At 43.2% G+C, this 22,749-nt stretch overlaps 1 protein-coding gene across 2 annotated transcripts in view; it reads left to right on the top strand.

Annotated features, from left to right (window-relative positions):
- The window catches only part of PLA2G4C (phospholipase A2 group IVC), a 37,567-nt gene that overhangs the window by 7,295 nt on the left and 7,523 nt on the right, over positions 1–22,749 (top strand). Inside the window, exons 3-13 of one of the 2 annotated variants that reach the window (XM_080382127.1) lie at positions 526–684; positions 2,114–2,256; positions 12,408–12,606; positions 12,877–12,994; positions 14,466–14,606; positions 15,640–15,693; positions 18,756–18,809; positions 20,088–20,214; positions 20,323–20,444; positions 20,603–20,662; positions 22,171–22,266. In XM_080382127.1, coding sequence (XP_080238253.1) covers positions 547–684; positions 2,114–2,256; positions 12,408–12,606; positions 12,877–12,994; positions 14,466–14,606; positions 15,640–15,693; positions 18,756–18,809; positions 20,088–20,214; positions 20,323–20,444; positions 20,603–20,662; positions 22,171–22,266 — 1,252 coding nt within the window. In that variant the 5' untranslated portion in view covers positions 526–546. Of the gene's footprint in view, positions 1–525; positions 685–2,113; positions 2,257–12,407; positions 12,607–12,876; positions 12,995–14,465; positions 14,607–15,639; positions 15,694–18,755; positions 18,810–20,087; positions 20,215–20,318; positions 20,445–20,602; positions 20,663–22,170; positions 22,267–22,749 lie in introns of both variants that reach the window. The other variant, XM_080382128.1, reaches the window with a different exon arrangement.

Below are 22,749 nucleotides of genomic sequence, written 5' to 3'. Positions count from 1 at the left end.
GTACCATCAAGTTCCCAATCCTGCAGGGAGCACAGCAGAGCCTGGCCGTGGTGTCTCCACTCCCCTCCACCCTCCACTGCTCCTCTAGGATAGCAGGTGGTGTGGCTTAGGGAACCATGGGTGGAGTAGATTCCCTGCGTGCCCCTGTATTTTTCCCTTAAAAGGTTGTCATAATACTACAACTTCTATTGGGTCCTAATTTTCTATAATTTCCCCCCTCCACGTGATTTTCCCACATAAGTAAAACAATGTTTTGTTTTAGAAAATGGACTATCTTGTTCAGTCAAGAGTTTGAGGACTTTTTAACCTGGAAGAACTGAAATTTTTGCTTGTGTTCCTTCCCCTTTGCTTTGCTTATTAAGTTCATAAATACTGCCTCTTTCATCACAAATTTAAAGTGTAGTACAAAAATTAGTTCCCTGATCTTCTTTACAATGTTGTTAGGTGCTGACTCAGAGTGAACACTGGCTGGTCTGTAGAGAGCTGGGTCATCTGTATGGATCCCATATGTTGATTTTCTTACAGAGAGAAATAATCTTACCCTGAATGTTTCACTTTGTATGCCAGGATGAGAATGAAATCCGTCTGTCTCATGCTCTCTCAGAAGGTGAGATAAAAGCCACTCAGAAGAGACAAGAAAAAGTATTGATGTGTCTGAAAGACCTTGGGATTCATTGTGACCAGGTAAGGACTGACAGTCCTATGAAGGAAAGAAGGATAACGCTGCAGTGATGTAATGGCACATAAGGTGCCACGTGAAGTAAGGTCCAGTCCCTAGGAAAACTACATCTGTCATCACAAGTTTTCCAGTACAGGCTTTCTGTCCACTGCTGGGAAAAGGATTCAGGCTGGGAACTCCCAAGAAGAAAAAAGGGAGCAGGACTCTTAATTTCCAGTGGAATTCCCAATGGCAATTCCTAGATCTATCAGATAATGAATTAATTAATCAAATTTCCCTTGCATATGTTTATATACATGCATAGTTTTATAAATTTATACATATGTGTAAACATAAATATATATGCATCGTCTGGAACACACACACAGTTAACCACCTGACAGTGTTTGTATCTTAATAAGTGTGCACACACATCTCTTCCATCTTTGCATTCTTGTGTACACATTCTTCTCTATGTTCCAGCCTTTTCATCCTCAGAAGTACACCATCATGTACAATGATACAGGAACACTGGCCCCTATGCTTTTTCATATGCTGTGAACACAGGCATACGGTATAACTCTGCACACATCTTTCTTTGACTCCATGCTGATTTTATCCTCACAATATGCGCGGTGGGTTGACTCTGGCCAACAGCCAAGCAACACAGAGCTGCTTGCCATGGGACAGGGAGAAAATGGAAGGAGGGTGACAAGAGTCATGGACCAAAATAAAGACAGTTTAACAGGGAAAGGAAAAGCTGCAAAGATGTGTGCACAGGCAAGGGGATGTATCCACTGCTTCTCATCACTAGGGAAGAGTTAGCCACTTCCTGGAAAGTAGGGTCTAAGCATACATAACAGTTATTTGGGAAGACAAATGCCATAACCACAAACATCCCCACTTCTTCCTTTCCCTGAGCTTTTACTGTTTAGCATGATGTTATATGGTATAGAATATCCCTTTGGTCAGTTTGGGTCAGCTGTGCCATACCAGCAGTGCCCTCTCCCAGCCTCCTGCCCACCTCTAGCCTACTTACCCAGAGTGGAGTGCAGAGTGGGAAAGTGAGAGCCTTGATGTTGTGGAAGACTGTTCAGCAAGTAAAAACATTTGTGTGTTATGAATACCTATTCAGCCACAAATCCAAACCACGGCACCATATGGGCTGCTGTGAAGAAAGTTCACTCTGTTCCAGCCGGGTCTGGTACTGCTCAAGGTTTGAAGCTACAGCACAGAAACATAGCCACAACAAATTTCACTACCAGGCAGATAAGCCATAGCACAACACAAAGGAAAACCCATTCTGTGACTGTAATGCGAGGGGAAAAGACAGATTATGGAATGTGTCTTAAAGCAAGGAAGCAGATCAGGTGAGAACTGCAACAGCCTTTATGCCTGTCTATTTGTTAAGCCTTTGCTCCAAAAGAAATATGTTTTCTGTCTTCCATTCCCCAGAATAATGTGCCTAATATTGTTGTTCTGGGATCAGGCGGAGGCCTGCGTGCCATGATAGCCCTGCTTGGAACCTTGGTCGAGCTGAAGACACAGAATTTCTTGGATGCTGTGCTGTATTTGTGTGGGGTGTCAGGATCCACTTGGTAGGTGCCCGTTGTCTGGTGTGATGATGAATGTTTTCCCTGCTCCATAGATTAAATAGCAATTCAACACTCATCACTGTTCAGAACTTTCTGCTGGGCTCACAACAAATGAACTAAGTGGTAGATGAGGTATCTTCCTATGTAATGGTGGGAGGCACAGGGAATATTTGTGACATTAACTACAGCCCAGAAAGACTGACCTTTCATCCCCAGAGAGGGAGAAACTAATGCCTTGTTGGGGAGAAGGGTTCGCCAGAGTCAAGAAATCGCTCAATATGAGTTATGCATCTTGCTCAAATTTATTAGTTTCTAACACTACTTATATAGACTCGATACACATGCATATTCGTAAAGCAGAAATATAATTGGTTATTAGTCTCTAAGCACGTGCGGCTCTCACACCCCTAATTATCATGTCTAAAATAAGCATTCTATCCACGTAGCTAATTGTGTCGCTGTGCTTCAGCCTTGTAGTTTGTTACTCCCTATTTTCCCATACCGGTCCCTATCTTTCTTGGCCCTGCACCTGCTTTCCCAGCAGCTGTAGCTTGTTACAGCCACAGCCTGTTGGCACAACATAATTACTTGGGCTCAGGATTCAAGAATAGCTCAAGGCTACCCTTCTTGTTAACTTCAGCACAGCAACTTCAGTACAATTCTGGTTACAGGCCTATTCCAATACCAGGCCTGGATTGTGCAGATCTTCAGAGATTCTAAGGCCACGCTTCTGCAGCCATTCTTCTACAATTCCCCCTTTTTTCTTTTGCACAAGCCAGACCTGATTGGTTATGTTAAAAACTACTCTCTTTAAACAAGAAAAAGTACAGCTAAAAACTGAAAACATTACAATAATGATTATAACAAAGCGTATTCCTTCGATCAATAACATCTTTAACCAACCTGTTATCCCCAATCCTCTCAACCATTCATCCAAGGGATTATCATCAGCAAGAATATGCTTCATGTTTCCCTGCAGTTGTGACAACTTCTTGTGGATAGATATGGAATGATCGGAAAGGTCCACACAACACATCCCTTCCAAATCCTCACAACGTGTCCATGTGCTAATAACAAAAAATCTACTGCAGCTCTATTTTATAATGTAGCATGCCTAACACTATCTACATCAAGCAATAACGAACTTAAAATCCGCAATGTAAGATCAAATTGTTTCTCTCCCCAACACGCTAACCTTCGTATATTCTTAGTGTTTAATGCAGTCATTGCTCCTGGCATAAATATGGAGGCTAAGACATTTGTTGTTACAGACTGCAGATCGACTGGGTCATTACATGTTTCATCAAAGGTGCACAGTGCCCGTGATCTATGAAATTGTGGAGTCATTTTCAATAAGTCTTTCATACGTGGAGCAAACAAAGTTAAACGCCCTAAATAACATGGTCCACCGACAGGATTCAAAGGAATCCCTGGCCATGCTCTATCCCCACATATCAAAAAGACTCCCGGCGGCAACTGGTAGCCCCCTGATACATTTACATGTAGGCCTCCAGTTTTCAATTCACCCCAAACAGGCGAACTGGTTAGATTTTGAAACCCTGTATAAAACCCCCACTCACCTTGATGCACTAGCCACAATCGCCACGGTTCACCAAACTGAATTACTCCAGTGCCATTTACAGGTTGAAGTGATGGTACCGTGTCGTCGCATTCTGGCATTCCCGTTGCAGTTACATTAACGTATTTAACGGGCACAATGCTACCCAATAGGTCTAACTCCTGCAATGGTAAATGATATGGTCGATTTAAATTCTCAATAACCGTTTTCTGCCACACTGCATTACGCATAGAAGGCCAAACAAATTGCCCATTCGGACTCGGGCATGTTCCCTTTTCATTGGAAGTCAGATTCACAGCCGCAACATTCCAAAAACCATCAAAATCCGTTTCATTCTCCTGCAAGGGAATACCAGTTAAGCAAGTTCTAAAGGGGTTGTCTGCTTGCTGCAAACTTAAACAAAAGTCTGTTACCCCTGTAATATTCGCCCGTGTCACCCATATGTTTGTCCTAGGCAAGATGTTAAAAATACCTTGGCCAACAGGTAACATATTCATCAAGACCATAAACCGAGTCCACCATTTGAGCATGTCTAATCCTACAGAAACGTTACTTTCTGTGAGCTCTCCTTGCCCACTCATTCTGGGCCTTCCTCCACTTTTTGGCAGGGACAGCATATTGTCAAGGTGTAAAAATACCTTTACCACACTCCCTGCTTACAATTTTAGTCTGGCGTTGCAGCCTGAGGCCGTCCAAATATCTGCAAACGCGCCACTGCCACTGTGCTCGATTTGTGTTTTCAGTAGCTTCAAACAGGGCAAACAGATCTCGGGCAAACCGATGGTCTCTTCTAATCCCTTCTCGCAATTCCCAAAAAGGAATCCTCTCTCTAACTTTCCATTTACATTGTAAACACCCTAAACCCATTCGCAAGGTATATACAGAGACCCACCATACAAGTTTACATAAGCCACAGAGTAATAGAACCCAGCCACATTCCCTTTGTCCACAATCACAGGGATTTAAGGAATAGTACAGAGTTTTGTTCTCTAGTTCTGCCTGTAGCTGGTCACATGTATCCCTTGGGGAGGCCCAAACTGTCCTTTTCTGTAACAGCAGCGATGCCTCCAACGCCAGAGACCGTGTGGCCAGTTGCCACCAATGTAGCTCCCACTGGCGAGCTTCCAGTACCAGTTTTATGACTACTGGTATCAGCACGTGTCCATTTACTGGGTACCCATACTGGACCTGTCAGGGTGGAAACACACATATAACCTCGACCATTAAACAAAACAGGGGCAGGACCCTCCCATTCCCCTGACCGTGGATTTCTATAATAAACAGATAATTCAGTTCTTGGGGTTCCAGTATTTACACAAGTAGCGTGAATGATAGCTGGGGGCTCTGAGTTGTCCCCAAACACACACAAGTGATTGAGAACAAACAAGGCTCTGTGTAGATGCTCCTTTGGGTCTGTAATGTCCGCAAATTTCTGCAGATAATCCTTCAACGTTCTGTTTGTTCTTTCGATGATGGCTTGTCCCATAGGAGAATGAGATATTCCGGTCTTATGCTGTACTCCCCACACAATAAGAAATTTCCACACAACTTGACTGACATAGGCAGGACCATTATCCATCTTAATCTGTTCTGGAACTCCCGTGATGGCAAAACAGGCTGTTAGATGTTTACATACATGCTAGGCTCTTTCCCCAGGTTGTACAGTTGCCCAAATAAATCTTGAATAGGTGTTTACCGTGACATGTACATATTTCAACCTGCCAAATTCAGGAACATGAGTAACATCCATCTGCCAGATCTCTAATGCCCTCAGACCTCAGGGATTGACCCCCATCCCTAGGCTAGGGCCATGGTGACTGCACTGTGGGCAACTCCTAACAATACCCTGTGCCTCAGCATATGTCAGCCAAAATTGTCTTTTTAATCCCTTAGCATTTTGATGGAACTGAGTGTGGGAGATTCGTGCGGCTTCAAATTGATTGATGGGTGCAGTTCGTGTCAGGCTAACCAATTGATCTGCTCTGTGATTACCTTATCCTAAGCCTTCCTGCCATTTGTGGCTTCTGATATAGATGATACAGTATGGCGCAGTCCTCTGCTTTGTAGCTCTTTGAAGTTGTTGGAATAACTCATTTAGTCGTGGGTTGGTTACTTCTCTCAAAAGTGAATCCTCTATCCTTTGAGCTACTCCTGCCACATACAGTGAATCGGTGACAATGCTCAGCACCACTGTGCGCCAGTTTGCCATAGCCTGACAAACTGCAAGCAGCTCCAATGTCTGTAAATTATCTTCAGGGTGGGCAACAATAATGTGTTGCTGCCAGAGTTCCTTTTCCTTCCAGACCACAGCAGCCCTTCGAGTAGCCTTGCCTGCATCCGTGAAAGCTGTAAGACCATCCTGAAGCAGAACAGATGAATGCTTAGGTATTTCCATCCATGAATACGTTCTCAAAAGATGGATATCTTTCCCCTTTAGCTGTTCTCATGATATCTGTCCAGAATATCCTAAGAGTGCCAATTGTAAAGCAGCAGAGTTTCGCAAAGCCCATTCTAGGTCTGCTCCCTTCATTGGCAGGTGAATACTAAATGGTTCTTCCCCTGAAATAGCTACCATCCTATCATGACCTTTTCAAATTACTTCAGCCATTGCTTCCATACGAGTTTGAACTGTTTTCTTAGGTTGAAGGGATAAAAATATCCATTCCAAGACATGGAAGAGGTCATCTCCCCCTTTTTTCTTTTGCTAATGCATGATAACAGCAAAAACAGAGACAGGGCGAGAAACCACTAGTAGTCGGAGGGGGAGGGTAGCATCTCGTCGAGCTGCCCATCGCGCTGATACTAGGTGCCCAAGATGCTGTATACATTTCTGGTTTTCATTAGTGAGGTGAATGGATTTAGCTGCATCTGTGCCTTGTAAAAGAGGCCGTAGGGGAGCTAGACCTTCATTAGTAATGTCCAGAAGGGGACGTACCCATTGTAAATCCCCCATCAGTGTCTGCGCATCAGTAAGGGGTTTTATCTCAGTGGTAATAGTGGTTTTCTGTTGGCGTTATGATGCTGTCATTAATCTTCCATCCCAGGTATTTGAACGGAGATTGCTTTTGAACCTTTCCTGGTGCTACTTGTAATCCTGCTTGTGCAAGTGTTTGCATAAGTTTTGTAAGTTCTGTTCCGTAAAGGGTTGTGGTTGAGCTACTAAAATATCATCCATATAATGATAAATGAGAGGATGCGGCCACTGTCGACGTGAAGGGTTGTAATGCTGCAGCAACGAAAATTTGACAATGGTGGGACTGTTGCGCATTCCCTGTGGAAGGACCACCCATTCATAACGGTGAGCTGGTTGATCCTTGTTAATTGCTGGCAAGGTGAAGGTGAAGCACGGTGTATCTGATGGATGTAATGGTATGGTAAAGAAACAGTCTTTCAGGTCTACAATTAATAAGGCCCAGTCTTTAGGTATCATAGTAGGAGTTGGTAATGCGGGCTGGAGCACTCCCATGGCTTGCATTTGTTCATTCACCTTGTGTAAATCATGAAGTAAGTGAAACTTTCCAGACTTTTTTGGTATAACAAAGATGGGGGTGTTCCAAGGGCTGGTTGATGGCTTAATATGGTGAGCATTTAGTTGTTCTTGAACCAGCTCATGCGCTATCTGCAGCTTCTCTTTTTGTAGTGGCCACTGCTCCACCCAGACAGGCTCATCTGTAATCCAGGTGAGTTTTAGGATGGGAGGCTGCCCTGCAGGGGCCGCTGCCAGAAAACTGTACCAGGGGTAGTTAACACAACTTCCAACTGAGTCATTATTTCGCGGCCAATGAGGGCAGAGATGCCATCTGGTAAAGGTAAAATCAGTACATGTGCTGATGCTATTTTGTCTTCCACTTGAATAATGATCGGCTCTGTGCTAGTATGTGGCAGTGAGACGCCTCCAACGCCGCTGACTCCTCCTGTAGCCGGTCTAGTAGGCCAATGTCTAGGCCACACATGTCAGGTGATGATAGTAACATCAGCTCCTGTGTCAAAAAGTGTAACAAAAGTACAAGATTCATTTCCTCTCCGTAATGTGACTCTAGTTTCTGGGTTGTTCATTGACATAGTGATGCATACAACAAGTTCGTCTGCAGAGCCAAAGTTGTTATTCCCACGATTCGGTAAAGGGTCACAAGGTGGCGCACATACTCTAGTTGTGAAATTTTTCATGGGAACTAATTGAGCAATTTTACTTCCGCGCGGCATGTGGAGAGGCGGATACAATGTGTAAGCCACAATAACAATCTGTCCCGTATAATCAGCATCAATTAGTCCCGGAATTACAAAGATACCTTTTAACCAGCTGAAGATCGGCCTATTAGGAGAGCTCCAAATTGCTGACGCGAGGAGTGTATCGGGCCAAAGGTCGTGGATGGTATCTTTTGTGGTGTCGTGTCAAACAGAGTGACATCTGCTGTCGCCAAGTCGATTCCCAAGCTTCCCCGGGTTGCTGGGTGACCGGGGCCTGTGTTGGTGGGACTACTTTTGTCTGCACGCGGCCACCGTTCGCGCTCTGCTTGTAGTTTCCCGGCCGCCAACAGACTTTAGTAGCATGAGAAGTAGTCTGGCAATTATCACACCATACAGACACCGAGCAGTTACGGCGTTGATGACCTGTCCCACCACAACGAAAACAAGGTCCTGTATAAGTCTTTTGTTTAGTTTGCAGTCGCACTGCAGGTTTAAGAACAGCTGCCAGCACCTGGGTAACATTTTGCATGGCTGTAGATACAGCAGAACTTACAGCAGAACTTACAGCATCAGAGACGAAGGCGGCTTGCTGGGCAGATGCGCTGTTTATCATTTGCTCCAGCATTTCCTCCACTGGAGCTGTTCGGGGAAGGGTGGACAGAATCGTCTTGGCCCTTGGATTAGCATTTTCAAAAGCCATCCGGAGCATTTGTACTTTAAGGTCCTCTGTCATACTGTGGTTTTGGTCCAAGGCTTGCACTAGCCGGTTTACAAAACTATCAAATGGCTCCGTTGCTCCCTGTTTGACTGTCATAAAGGAAGGGGCCTTACGTTCTGACGGAACGAGCATCAGGGCTTGTTTTGCAGTCAGGGCAGAGGCATTATGCATTTCCACGGAAAACACTAATTGTACCTTAGGGTCGGCACAAATGTCACGGCCTAACAGCATGTCCTCTTTAACACCACACAGGGGATGCCCCTGAGCCCTGGGCAGAATCAAAGTCTTACGCATTTGTCGTTCCCATTCCTTTTCAAAAAGCAAATACTGTGCTGGTGTAAGAAGCAACCTAGCTAGCGAAGCACAGTCACCGGGTGTCATAATTTCAGAGTCAAACAAATAATTCAGCAAGTGTTTGACTGGTTCAGATTGTAATCCATATTGTGTAACGGCTTGTCGTAGCTGCTGCATAAACTTCCAATCAAAAGGTCTCCACGCTGCGGCTGCTGAACCATCTGGTAAAGTGGTGATCCGCACCGGACATGCAACAGCAGAAGCAGCCTGCCACTCTCCCTCCAATATAGCGTCTCGTATAACCCCAGACCAACGACTTTGGGGAGCGGCAGGGTGGAGGATAACACCTTCCTGGGTCAGGACTTGAACATCACGACCGGCAGTAGGCAGAGGACATTCGTTCAAATGCTGCTGCAAGCAGTTTAGGGTCCCATCGGAGGGTTTCATTTGGGGACGGGGAATTGGGGCAGCTGCAGCTGGGGTGGGCTCATTTTCTTTATCGGACTCTGCGCTCTCCTTCAGAGGCACGCTCAGACCCGCTCTAGTACCCTCGTCCTCATCTAGCAGGGGGGGCGGCTCTCGGTAGCTTTCAGGTTGGCATGGAGCACCAATTGTGGCGGCACCCTCTGGAGACGGTGTCGGGTGTAATAGCTCTGTCGCAGATTTTTTAATAGGCACAATTATGCCTTTTGCAGACGGAGCGCCTTGACCAAATAATCGGGTAGACTCCGACTCGGTTTCCCGACCGAGGAGGTCTGAGGCAGCCATAGCCATTTTTTTCTCCGCAACCATTGATTGTAAATGGTTCATGACCTCCCGCCAGGTAGTCCCCAAGTCCTTGGCTGACCTGCTGCCGCTAAGGATCGCATCGCAAAGGGAATCCCCGATCTCTCCCCACTCAGTCACACTAAACATCAGTTGCGGGTCTTTTAAGTGTCCTTTATCATTCGCCCACCTGCAGAGCTCATGGAGCTTCTTTGTGCTCACACTAGCCTCTAGCTTAGCAAGAATATCAGTTAATAGCGTGAGTGCCGCCTCCCTTTCCATTATCGAGGGAAAAACGGTCTTACCGGTGCAGGTCTGTGCAGGAGCGCTTACTGCCGGATTCAGATGTCTTTACTCCTTATGGACACCTTCCTGCTCGAACTCCTCTCAGCGACTCTCAATTCGCAAAGCCCACCATCGCAATGCAAAGGCAGAGTTTTTGCAGCTTTCCCGTGGTTCGGGCACCAGTTGTTGGGGAGAAGGGTTCGCCAGAGTCAAGAAATCGCTCAATATGAGTTATGCATCTTGCTCAATTTTATTAGCTTCTAACACTACTTATATAGACTCGATACACATGCATATTCGTAAAGCAAAAATATAATTGGTTATTAGTCTCTAAGCGCACGCAGTTCTCACACCCGTAATTATCATGACTAAAATAAGCATTCTATCCACGTAGCTAATTGTGTCGCTGTGCTTCAGCCTTGTAGTTTGTTACTCCCTATTTTCCCATACCGGTCCCTATCTTTCTTGGCCCTGCACCTGCTTTCCCAGCAGCTGTAGCTTGTTACAGCCACGGCCTGTTGGCACAACATAATTACTTGGGCTCAGGATTCAAGAATAGCTCAAGGCCACCCTTCTTGTTAACTTCAGCACAGCAACTTCAGTACAATTCTGGTTACAGGCCTATTCTGATACCAGGCCTGGATTGTGCAGATCTTCAGAGATTCTAAGGCCACGCTTCTGCAGCCATTCTTCTACAGTGCCTCTCAATGGTGATTCAAATAAAGACCTCACTTGGCCATTTAGTCTTACCTTCTGGAGGAGATGATTCCCCCTGCTCACAGGCCATGAGAGGCAGAAAAGGGATAAGCAGCCAGGAAAGTATTGAAAACTTCTAGGTAACCTACTACTCAGAAACACAAGGACTTGTTTAAATAGAAGCTGTGGTATAGTTAAGAGGAGCCCGTGCTACCAAGCTACATCTCTCAAGTGTAGGGGAATGAATCAGGTGCCTAAATATAAATACTTAGTACCATTTCTGTACTTAGCCAGCCCCCTACCAGTCTGGAAGAGCACTGGGCCTCCTGCACATATTGCATCGAATCTGTCAAATCTGTGGTGATGTGACTCATCCTTGTGGCAGGTTAAATGGCAATATATATGTATGGTTATGGTCTTGAATGTTTATACCTCATTTACTTTTTTAGGCTTACCTTATACACAAGAAACAATACAGAGAAATATACAAAAGAAATACACAAAAGAAATGACATTCAGGAACATGAGCCATTTTCCCTTAAGGCCCACATGTAGCATGTCAATAACATGCCAAGATTGTTCATTACACTGAAGTGACTGTGAAGGAAGTCTAGCTTATAGGTCACATACAGATGTCTGCCCTGAAAGCACAGAACTCTGTCTGACCCTAGCACTCCTAAATTTAGATGTGTCAGTATGTGTATCTGTATGTGACATATACACCTCTCCTTCCATTTTACTTAAGGCGATAGGCTTACGTTCTTTGAAGACAGACTTCCAGTGACAGTTTAGATGTCCTAGAAGGAAGTCCAGTCTGTTTTTCAAATGCTGGTTCAAGAGGGCAAGTCTGCCACAGACCTTAAGTTATTGCTGGTCAAATAAGGGTAGAAATCTTGCATGCTTTAGGCCACCTCAACTGTCACTGTCTGTGATTAGGTACCATATGTGGTGTCTGCAGTAATCCAGAATGCCTCCTTCCTTAAACAGAGTCAGACACATGCTGCTCTAGATAAAGAAGGTAATGCTGTACACCTTAATTTATACCTGAGTTAGGTTGTGGAGTTGGTCTTGGAACAGAGTGAGCCTTTACATCTCTGCAGTTAGCTAGCATGAGCTGAGAGCTGTAAGTTTAGTATGAGATGATGTCACTCTTCAAGTGTACCAGCTTTATTGGTCCTAATAACAGACCAAAAAAATGTCAGAAGTCTTTAGTGCAAAATGATGACATGATGTAAATCGTTCTATGTGTTTACATTTGTTCCAAGTTCTTTGATGAATTATCTGTGTCTTGGCAGATTTCGTATCTTCCCCACTAAAGCCTTCTGCAAAACTGTATTTCTGCCACAATTTACCCTTAATATATGACATGTAGCCAGCTGAAATTCAGCTTCAGGTCATCTAACTAATTAAATGACATTATCAATAAGTAGCTGGGAAGTAAGTGATCAGGGAATAATGACACCTTCCTATGATGTAAAGTGCCTTGTTTTTTAGAAGCCTGGAACTTGTTTTTCCTCCCATAGATTTTTAAAGACACTCCTGTGTCTGCATGCAGATTCAAAAAAAAAAAGTAAAGCCCCATGCACTTTCCTCTGTGGTAGAGATAGGGCTTTTCTTTCTCTTTAAAAGGTGCATGTCCCTCCTGTACGAAGATAGGAAATGGTCAGAAAATTTGATGTCCTTGGAAAAGGAACTGTGCAAAAAACTCAATGATTTCCCCTGGCATATTATGAAAGCAGAAGAATACTTACAGGAGTCATCAAGAGATGAACTTTACTCACTCACTGACTTCTGGGCCTCCTGTCTTGTATACCAAGTACTGAAGCAGGTAAGAAGTTAACTGCAAACACTTTGGGAGTGTTTTGAAGATCTCAGAGTAATTACAACTAAATTTGACCTTAGTGGGTGGGTTTTTGAGGAGCTGTATAAGTTGAAGCAATATTTTAGAGCACAACATCTTATCTCTAGGTGTGGAAAGGTAGAAGCGGTTAATCCAACTCCTTGGTTAATTCAATCTCCTAAGTGGAGGTGTTCTCAGTGCTATAGCAGAGGGGAGGGGCGTTTTATGTTCCTTCAGAAGTCTATACTTACCTTGCAGTTTGATGAGCATGAGCTGGCTGACCACAGGGAGGCCTCAGAAACTGGAATAAACCCTTACCCAATTTATGCAGCAGTGGATAAGGAACAACTAAGTGAAGAAGGTGAAAACTTTCCAGGTAAAACAGGGGTCCTTGTCTAACTATCTTAAATACCATGCATTAGGTTCCTTTAACTTAATGGCAGGCATAAACTGTGCTGACATCTAATCACAGCTCATCAGCTTATGTCTTTATTTATAGGTAATGGAGAAAAACATGCACAACCAGGGACTGAATCACATTCTGTAAAAGTGGCTTTCATGTTTGGATAGGGTGGGGAATCCCTTGAATAGAATGGGCTAAACAGATTAAATAAAACGTCAATAAAATAGACATCCAAAATGTAGAAGCCTGAATAGAGGCATTTAGTGCCATCATAGATTTCCTTGGCCACCATCTGAGTTTTCAGCAGGGTGCAGATCTCTTGTAAATGCTCTGTAATATTCATCAGCCCTATGTGGAACTCCAAAATAATCCAGTGTTTCTAAAACTAGGCAACTATATCCTTTTTCAGTAGTTAGGGAGAAGGCCTTCACATGGAGAAGTTTACTTTCAAGCAACCACTTTTACCCTGTTCCATTAAACTGACTTTTCCTTCAGTACAATTTAAAGCTCTGACTGCCTCTCCTACCCCTCCTCACACAGAGGACAGATCACCTCCTTCCACTTAGCAACTGTAGGCCTTGATTTAAGGTGATGGGACTTGATTTTGCAAGCATAAGCTGCCCTGAAATTGTGATAATCCTGGAAGGTCTGAGTGAGAACTGGGAACTTCATTCTGAAGGGAACTGTAATCAAGGAAGGCATTATGAAAGAAAGAGTAGGTGGCTTTGCAGCTCAGACAGGTGCAGGATAGTAGTCTCAACCATCAAAAAGTTTCACCATTGCTATCAAATTTTATTTTCCATACCTGTTAAAATAATTGATCTCTCCCTGGAGCAAAAAGACTCCATTCAGTTGTCCACACAGAGGCCTGTGGTTCTGTTTGAGATGCCTTATCATACTCTGCCTACTTCACCTACCTTTCTAAAAGAGTATGAGTATTATTTCAGTCCTGTGTCATAGCTGTTGGCCACATGCAGATGACTCAGTTCACTGTAGGTCCCTAGTACCATAGGTTCCCAGTTATGTATCTTGGATATTTGACTCAGGACCAGTCTCTTCATCAACTCTAAATAATTTTAGGGCAGGTAGGTTGTGTGAACAGAATGACTTTGTTGCCTGTGCATAAGCATCAGGAAGCCCTTGAAACACCTAGCACATCTGGGAGATCTGCACAGAGCTGTACAATATGACATATGATCTGTGGGAAACCAAGACACTTTTGGTGTGACAGCTGGAGGCCAGGGTGGGAAGGATACAAAGAGCATATCAAAGAGTAGGTGGTGGCATGCTCACAGCTTAGTTTATTCCCCATATGTCAATTCATCTTCTGACAGCTAAAATCAGGAAATTTTAGAAAGGAAAACAACCAAAATGCTATTTTGGGACAGTGAGGTCAGCTATGCTTCCAAATGACAAAGTGACAAAGCTGTTTGATTTTTTTCAGGGACCTGGTTTGAATTCACCCCACATGAGAGTGGATATACTGCCTTGGGTGCTTTTGTGAGTACCAAGTACTTTGGAAGTGAATTTGAGAAGGGTAAGATGAAGAAAAGGGCGAAGAAGAAACCCATTTGTTACATGCAAGGTGAATATTCCTAGTTCTGTTTTGTAGAAAAAAATGCAGGTTTATCTATTCTGTATCTTTCTGTAAAGAACAGGAATATATCTATTATTCCATGAATTCATGCATAACAGAAATGAATTCTAAAGAAGTTTGTCTCACTTTAAGCATTCAAACTGGAACATCTGAATGCCTCTCTACACTCCACTGTCTACATTGACCAATTTTATGTGGTTGGTATGTGAAGTTAGAAACCTACACTGCAGATTACCAAAGCTAATATAATAATTATATTTAGTCCCAGACTGGATGTCTAAATGTTCTGTAATCTCAGCATGTTCACTTTACAGGGAGAGATGCTTCTCAAATTAGAGACATCCTACTGTGAGGATTGGTAGTCCCTATTTTGCGAATTTGTTTCACTCTGTTTCAGGCCAGGTCTGAAGTTCTTTCATTTGCTACCTAAGTGTTACAGCTGCAGATTTCCTCTCACTTGTCTGTGACACAGCTAAACATATCTGGCATCCTTAGACACATCTTGTGCTCAATGACCCCAATCTCCTCAAAACATACCCTTGGCATCATGCTATAAGGGTGGGGATGGGAAACAAGGTAAAAAAAAAAAAAAAAAAGAAGCACTCTAGTTCCTACTATTTAATTTATTCAGAAGGAAAACCAAATAAGCACAACACATCCATGAAGAGTACTTATGCCTCCAGGTTTATGTGGGAGGCTGACCCAGGGAAGTGCTCGAGCAAGTGTACTGCAGTGTGAGAGTACCTGATGGTTGCCATGGGACTCTAGACTTATGTAACGTAAAAAGCTGGTCTACAAAAAATGTGTAGATCTAGCAGGAGGAAGAAGGAGTAGTCTCAGGAGGTGTGTAATCCTATCAGTAGACAGTAAGTGAAAACTAGGCAAAGGAGTTTTAATTTAGACATCACTTTAGATTTTGAAAATTAAGACAAGCATACTATTGAAAGGCAAACTCGGATTGAATTCTTAGTGAGACTATAATAATAGAAGCACTTTAAGCACATTCTCTTTTTTATTTCAGCCTTATGGGGGAGTGCTCTTGGAAGCATCGAAGAAAATCTAAAGTTTATACGAGGTACAACATCTTTCCTGTTGCCAGTATGCTCAAATCAGTTGTGGCACCAGCTGAAATTGAGTACATACTTCACATTACCATCAAATAATCTCTGCAGTCCTCTAGTTCCAAACAGAAATACAGGTAGCTAGAAAAACAGAAACTCCACTGGTTCTCCATTTGTCCTTCTCCCAGCACTCAGCAGAATCCCAGGAAAGTTTGCTGATCATAGTTTGAAATACATCTATGGAGACTGGCAAGAATGAAAGCAGATTCTGTGATAAAAAATTGACTTCTGACACTAGGAAAAAGGCTCCTGCTCCACCTGAAGATCTGCAATTGTGGAATACATTTAGTAGGCTCAGAAAAGATGAGGGACTGCAAGCACAAGGGACTGAGAGCTCTGTCAAATGAAGCATGAAAGTCAGATGAACAGGACCACCAGCTGAAGGAAGTGATGAGTTATAGGAGTGAGAAACTCTGCGCTGCAATGGAGAGACTCACCCATCTGCCAGTCTCATGTCTTGCCTAGGGAGGTTCACTCCTTGCTGGGGGCCTGAATTTGGGAGACCTTATAGATATATCTGTTGCTTGTGTGTGACCTTCTGGTTATCACCCCCCACTGTTCCTGCCCTGTGGGCACCAACGATACCATCAAGCATGACTAGATCTGGTGAGGAATGTTGAAGGGCCACAAGAAGGGCTTTCAGAGGTTCAGCAGCAGCAAAAGGAAGCCTAGGTAAAATGTGGGCCCATTGCTGAATGGGGCAGGAGCCCTGGTGAGAACGGATGTGGAAAAGGCTCAGGTACTCAGTGCAGCCTTTGCCTCACTCTACTGTTTGGACTGGACTTCAGGAACTCCTGGTCCCTAAGACAAGTGGGGGAGTCTGGAGTAAGGAAGTTCCTTGTCCCTGGGAACAAGTAAACAAATTGCATCAGGTTAAGGAACATGCAAACAAATTCAACATATACAAGTCCGTGGGACCTGATGGGATATACCCATAGTTGCTGGTTGAGCTGGCTGATGTCATTACAAGGCCACTCTCAACCATTTTTGAAAGGTCATGGCAATAGAGAGAGGTTTCTGATGACTGGAAGATGTCATTCCTGTCTTCAGAAAGAGCAGGAAGGAGGATCTGGGAAGTCTCAGGTCAGCCAGCCACACCTCAGTCCCTGAGAAGGTGATTGAGCAACTCTTCCTCAAAGACTTTTCCAAACACATTAAGGATAAGAATCCCATGAGGACTAGTCAGCATGGATTTACAAAGGGCAAGTCATGCTTAGCCAACATGAAAACCTTCTACAATGAGATAACAGGCTTGGTGGGTGAACAGAGAGCAGCAGATGTTGTTTACTGTCCTCTTAGTAAGGCTTTTGATGGTGTCTCCCATCACATCCTCATGGACAAACTGAGAATTTATGGTCTAAGTGGACAGTGGGGTGGATTGAAAAACTGCCTGAATTTTTGGGCCCAGAGACTTATGTTCAGCAGCACGATGTTCAGCTGGAGGCCAGGCACTAGTGGTGTATTACAGGACTGAATTCTAGGTCTGATATTTTTATCATCATCAGTGACTCAGATAATGGAACAAAGTGCACCCACCCTCAGCAAGTTTAGAGATAATATGAAACTAGGAGGACTGCCTGGTAATCCAGAGCAATCTTGACAGGTTGGAGAAATGGACCAGGAGGAACCTCATGAAGTTCAACAAAGGGAAATGCAAAGTCCTGCACATAGGGAGGAATAAACCCAGGCACCAGGACAAGCTGGGGGCTGACCAGCTGAAAAGCAGCTTTTCAGTCAAGACCTGGGAGCCCTGGTAAATACCCAGTTGAATATGAGCCAGCAGTGTTCCCTTATGGCAAAGAAGGCTGAAGGTGTCCCAGGCTGCATTAGGAAAAACATCACCAACAGTTCAGGGGAGGTGATTCCGCCCTTCTACTCAGCATTGGTGATGCCACACCTGAAGTACTGTGTCCAGTTCTGGGCTCCCCAGTATGAGAAAGATGTGGACATATGCGAGGGAGTCCAGAAAGGGGCCACAAAGATGATTCAGGGATTGCAGCATTTTTCATATGAGGAGAGACTGAGAGACCTGGGACTGTTCAGCCTGGAGAAGGCTCAGGGGGATCCTATCCATTTCTATAAATACCAAATGGGAGGATTCAAAGTAGATGGAACCAGACTTTTCTCAGTAATATCTACTGAAAGGACAAGAGGCAATGAACACAAATTCAGATACAAGAAATCCCATTTAAACATAAGAAAAAACATTTTTACTGTGAGGACGATTGAACATTGGAACAATGGAGCCTGCATTCTTGGAACTTTTTGAAAGCCCAGCTGGATATGGCCCTGAATAACTTGCTATATCTGACCCTGCTTTGAGCACAGGAGCTGAACTGGATGACCTCCAGAGGTCCCTTCCAACCTCAGCTGAAAATGACCAAAATAAAACACTGCTGCTTGCATGTCATTTTAACATTTATAGCATTGTTATGAACATTCAAATTACTCGCCTTAAGGTCTTTTCATAAGTAAAAAAGAACTTTACAGGTACTTTTCACAGATACATTTAGATACCTGTTTAAACATGTGATGAAACTTGCTCCATTGAATATAGATCTATAGCAGCATGAGTGTGGACTGTTGAAGTCCAGTTTTGGTCAAGTGGATCTCTGCCAGTATCACAGGGGAAAGTTTAAATATCATGTCAGTGAATGTGGACTGATCTTCACATTATATTTCTTGTGATGTGGAAGCATCAGAGATGATATCTTAAACTTTGACATAGGAGGCTATCAAAACTGCTGGGGGAATAATAGAGATGACTGAGATGTCATCAGGTATCTGAGGCATCAAATGTAAAACTATGAGTGATGAACAAAAAAACCAGGAGATTAGTACTCTTCTGGAGTGTCAGCCACAGGGCAGGTGAGATTCTCCAAGGAATCTGAAATAGCACTTGTCCATCTATGTTTAGGTACATGGCTAGCTTTCCTGATATCTTTCATTGGCCAGACAATGACTATTTTATTGGAAGAGGTAGTCTTATTTTGATTATCTTTTTATTTCTTCCAAGAGTGTCTACAAAGAATATTTCAGTTACAGGAAGGCATCTCCTCATGTGCACCTGGTGAGTTTCTTTGCTCTTTATTTTTTAATGATTTTTTAAATTTAACATTATTTTCTGCTTGACCCGTCTTTTCCTTAGGGGACCGACAGGAGTGTCAGCCAGGCACAAGGAAATCCAGGCTTCCTTGTCTCTCATACACATAACGATTTGTGAGATCTTGAACATGTAACTAAAATAACCACCCTGACATTTTGGAGGGATTCACTCATGCTAGATGTACTTTACTAATGGGCTTCTGGGAAGGTGATGTTACTGCACTCTCATGTTGCTGTTGTGGCCAGGGAGCACCAGTGAAGCCTGCACCACACATATACAAGGCTCACACACACATTCAGGTCCAAAATTCCTGCTTGTCCACACTGCCTGTGAGTGCCGGCTCTAGATTGCAATATAGCTGATCTTTCCACCTGGGAAACATGGGGACAGCAGGGATGGTGACCAGCTGATGACCAGCAATACAACATGAGGAAATGGAATGAAGCTTAATCAGAGGAAATTCAGATTGGACATTAGGAAAATTTCTTCACTTAGAAGGTGGTTGGTCACTGGAACAGGTTACTCAGGGAAGCAGTCACTGCACAAAGCCTATCAGAGTTCAAGGAGTATCTGGACGACGCTCTTAGTCATATGGTTAAGTTTTAGGTAGTACTGTGAGGAGCAGAAAGTTGAACTCAATTATTCTTTTGAGACCCTTACACTTGAGACAGTCTATGATCCTGTAATTCTGTGATTCTATGAAATGTTCACACAGAAAATTTAATTTTAATGACTGAAACACAAAATGCATTACCACAGTATTCTTTTGGTAATACTGGAAGAAATCACACCAGGCTTCACTCAAATCATCATTACATTTCTTACTCTTTTATGTAGTTATTTATAAATTCAAAATGGGAATGAAGTATTTGAGGCTTATTGGAAAATTCCCATTTACACCAAAAGATACTTCTGCTCCTTTTCCACTACTTTGTTTCATGGAACTTCTCTTCCAAGATGAACACAAAGGCTATCTGAATCCTGGTATGGTTGTGCAGCTGTCCAGATGTGTACATTCCATGTTAAGTGTTTTTATTGTCAACAGAGAGAATTACTCACTTTGGCACATAGTTCCTTTCATCAGTTTAAACAACTTATTTAGGATAAGAGGAATGAGGTCAGTGTTTCTACAGATTTCATTGAATGCAGGGACTACATTTCAGTAATTCATGTGTCAGTTACTGTCTAATCAGATGTTTGGTAAGATAAATTACACTCTGACGTAACTTTTATTTTTCTTAGAGAGTAATTCAGATACCGTCATGGCATATCAGACTGCTCTTCTTCTACTAGACCTTGAGTTCTGTGCTGTAAGTGGGAATGATCCTAAGGAAGTCTTCAAGAAATTGTTGAATATATTGTCAGGCAAGTGAATGATGCTGAGATTTCCAAGTAATCTGGTTTTACAAATGGTGATTCCTTCGTTGTGCATTCTCGTATTTTCCTTTTCTTCTTTTCTCTCTCTTTAAGAAGACAGGGCAAAAAGTGCATCCTACCAACTGTGCACTGAAATGCATAATACTTGGGCAATGAAAACAAGGGAGGAAAGAATGGAGAGCTGTACTGAACTGGACAAAGAGATAGAAAAGGAATTGAGAGGCAAGTATTGTACATTAATATTTATCACAACAATGATTCCCTCTCCATCCCAGGTAGAAATGCCCACCTGCATTTGTAGTAAAATTTGCCCTGTAGGTTGACATCTGTTTCTTCACTGTGACTGAGTTTTGTGTTTTTTTCCACGTGATCTTCCTCAGTGCATCTTGGAGAAGAAGGTACTCTAGGAGAGTTACAATCATCCCATGGAAACTCCCTAGGCAAGTTTATCCCCTTTTCAGTATCTTTTACTGCTTTTTGTATTGTATGTGCTTTGAAAAATTCCAGCTTTGGAGTTCTGTGAACTTAAATTCCAGTGTAAACCTTGGGTACAGCCACTGTAGGAAGATAAGGTGAAAACCATATTGCAGAATACGTGGCAGTGATATTCTCATCCAGGGACCACTTTCCAATATTCACAAAGCTTCTAAATCTCATGAAAGCACTTAGAATCTGCCTGCCTAAGTAAATAAAATCAGAAGCCTAATCCTGAACAATCACTGTTTCCCATCTATCTGCTCCTGACTGAGCCTGTGCTGTCAGCAAGACTTCACAGACATGCCAAACTGATGAAGTATAGATCTTGGCAGCTGCAGGTGCTGGATTACTGAGTGGATTGCTGTTGGACACCTACGGTGCCCTCATGTCCAGTGTCTTTTGGAACTTCTATCACTAGGGAAATTATGAAACAAAAAGTAATGAACTTAGATGTTTTAAAACAAATCTGGGTTTTCTTTACAGGCAACTCCACTCCTGCTGTGGGGTTTTTTTTGGCAGCTAATTAGCATTTCTGTCCTTTTATCTAAACGGAAGCTCATTTTCAATAAACTGAACTCATTTAGCCTGCACCTTCAATAATTAATAGGCTCGGCTGTGGGTGACGTGAGGATTATTAGGATTTGCATCAAAGAGAGCAGGAAAAGGACTAAGCAAGACACAAATGAGTTGCAAAGTAAAATTTCACACTGAAATTCCTCAAATACATTTGTCATGTTTAGCTGGTACATTACCTGTTTAGATCCAGGGCTCTCCTAGTTCCATCAGCCACAGTTCATGGGAAGTTTTTGGCCAGTTCCTTCTGGAGCGAACTGACCGGTATTCTGAGATTAAAGCTGGGCGCTGCAGACAAGTCTTTTTTCTCTCCAATGCCTGTTCCAGGGAGTATTTTCACAGATAAGGCCTGGATTGTCTCTCTGTGTGCAGTACAGTCCTCCAAACTCTTTCACTGAGCTGATCTCACATTCTCCTTCATGATATCTTGATGTTCTCATGGCTTTCAGCTAATACCCCCCACCTCTTACAGGTCATTCTACTGGGTTGTATCATGGCTCTCATTTCACTCAGGTCACTTTCAGCTGGAAAGAAGTTGAAGAGAAATAGCCATTCCTCTGAACCACAGGAATGCTGTAACAGGCCTACAAAAGCTCAGGCCTCACTCTTGTACAGCACTGGTGAATGTGCTAGCTGGTGTAGGGCTCAAGTCCTGCACAGTTTGTGTCTTATTCAAATCTGTTTCACCTGTGCTAAGATCCCATTGCTTGGTGTTAATTATTTGAACTAGTGTGGTTCTTTCTCTTCTGAAGCATTCAGGCCTTGGCCCTCAGGCTGTCTGTACGCTATCTGCACATATGTTCTTTTACATAACACATGTTCCCCAGATTTTGTCACACCAGTCAAAAAGTGAGGTTCTCCAGAATCAGCTATGTTCTGAATTTATTGTCTTTCCCAGGACCACTGCAGGATGTCATTAGGATGATGTTTAAAACAATTGGATGCGTGATGACCTGGAAATGGGGAACGACTAATAACTTCCTTTACAAGTGCTGTAAGAAAATCCAGTGAAATCATGATTTTTTTATATTCAGAAAATACAGAATGGTTATGCTATCCAACTAGATCTATGGGGCAGAGTGCATGGGGTTCAGCAGAACTTTTATGCTGTGTTTGTGTGATGTTAAACCAAGAAAACAGTCTTTGCCATTTGTCTGCTTAAAATAGTGAGTTTTAAAAAGTTTAAAAGAGGCAGCTTTTCTTTGCAGGATTCCCCCTCTCTTAACAGCAACCCATTATGAGCAGCAAATAAGCTGGTCTTGAACAGAATTATTTCACACTACTGGAATCCAGATCTGCAACATCATTGCAGATATATAAGCTCAATTATATCACATTAACACAGGTATCTAACATCACACAAACTGACCTTGTGTACAAAGGACAACAGCATTAAGCTGGAAGACCTATAGGACCCCTGTACCCTTTTGGAGCAGAACCTGAAGGACACAAGAAGTAACCTAAGGAGTTGGAACTG

The sequence above is a fragment of the Falco punctatus genome (genome assembly GCF_963210335.1).
Source record: "Falco punctatus genome assembly, chromosome: 4".
Lineage (NCBI taxonomy): Eukaryota > Metazoa > Chordata > Aves > Falconiformes > Falconidae > Falco > Falco punctatus.
This window is presented reverse-complemented; position numbering and strand designations above follow the sequence as displayed.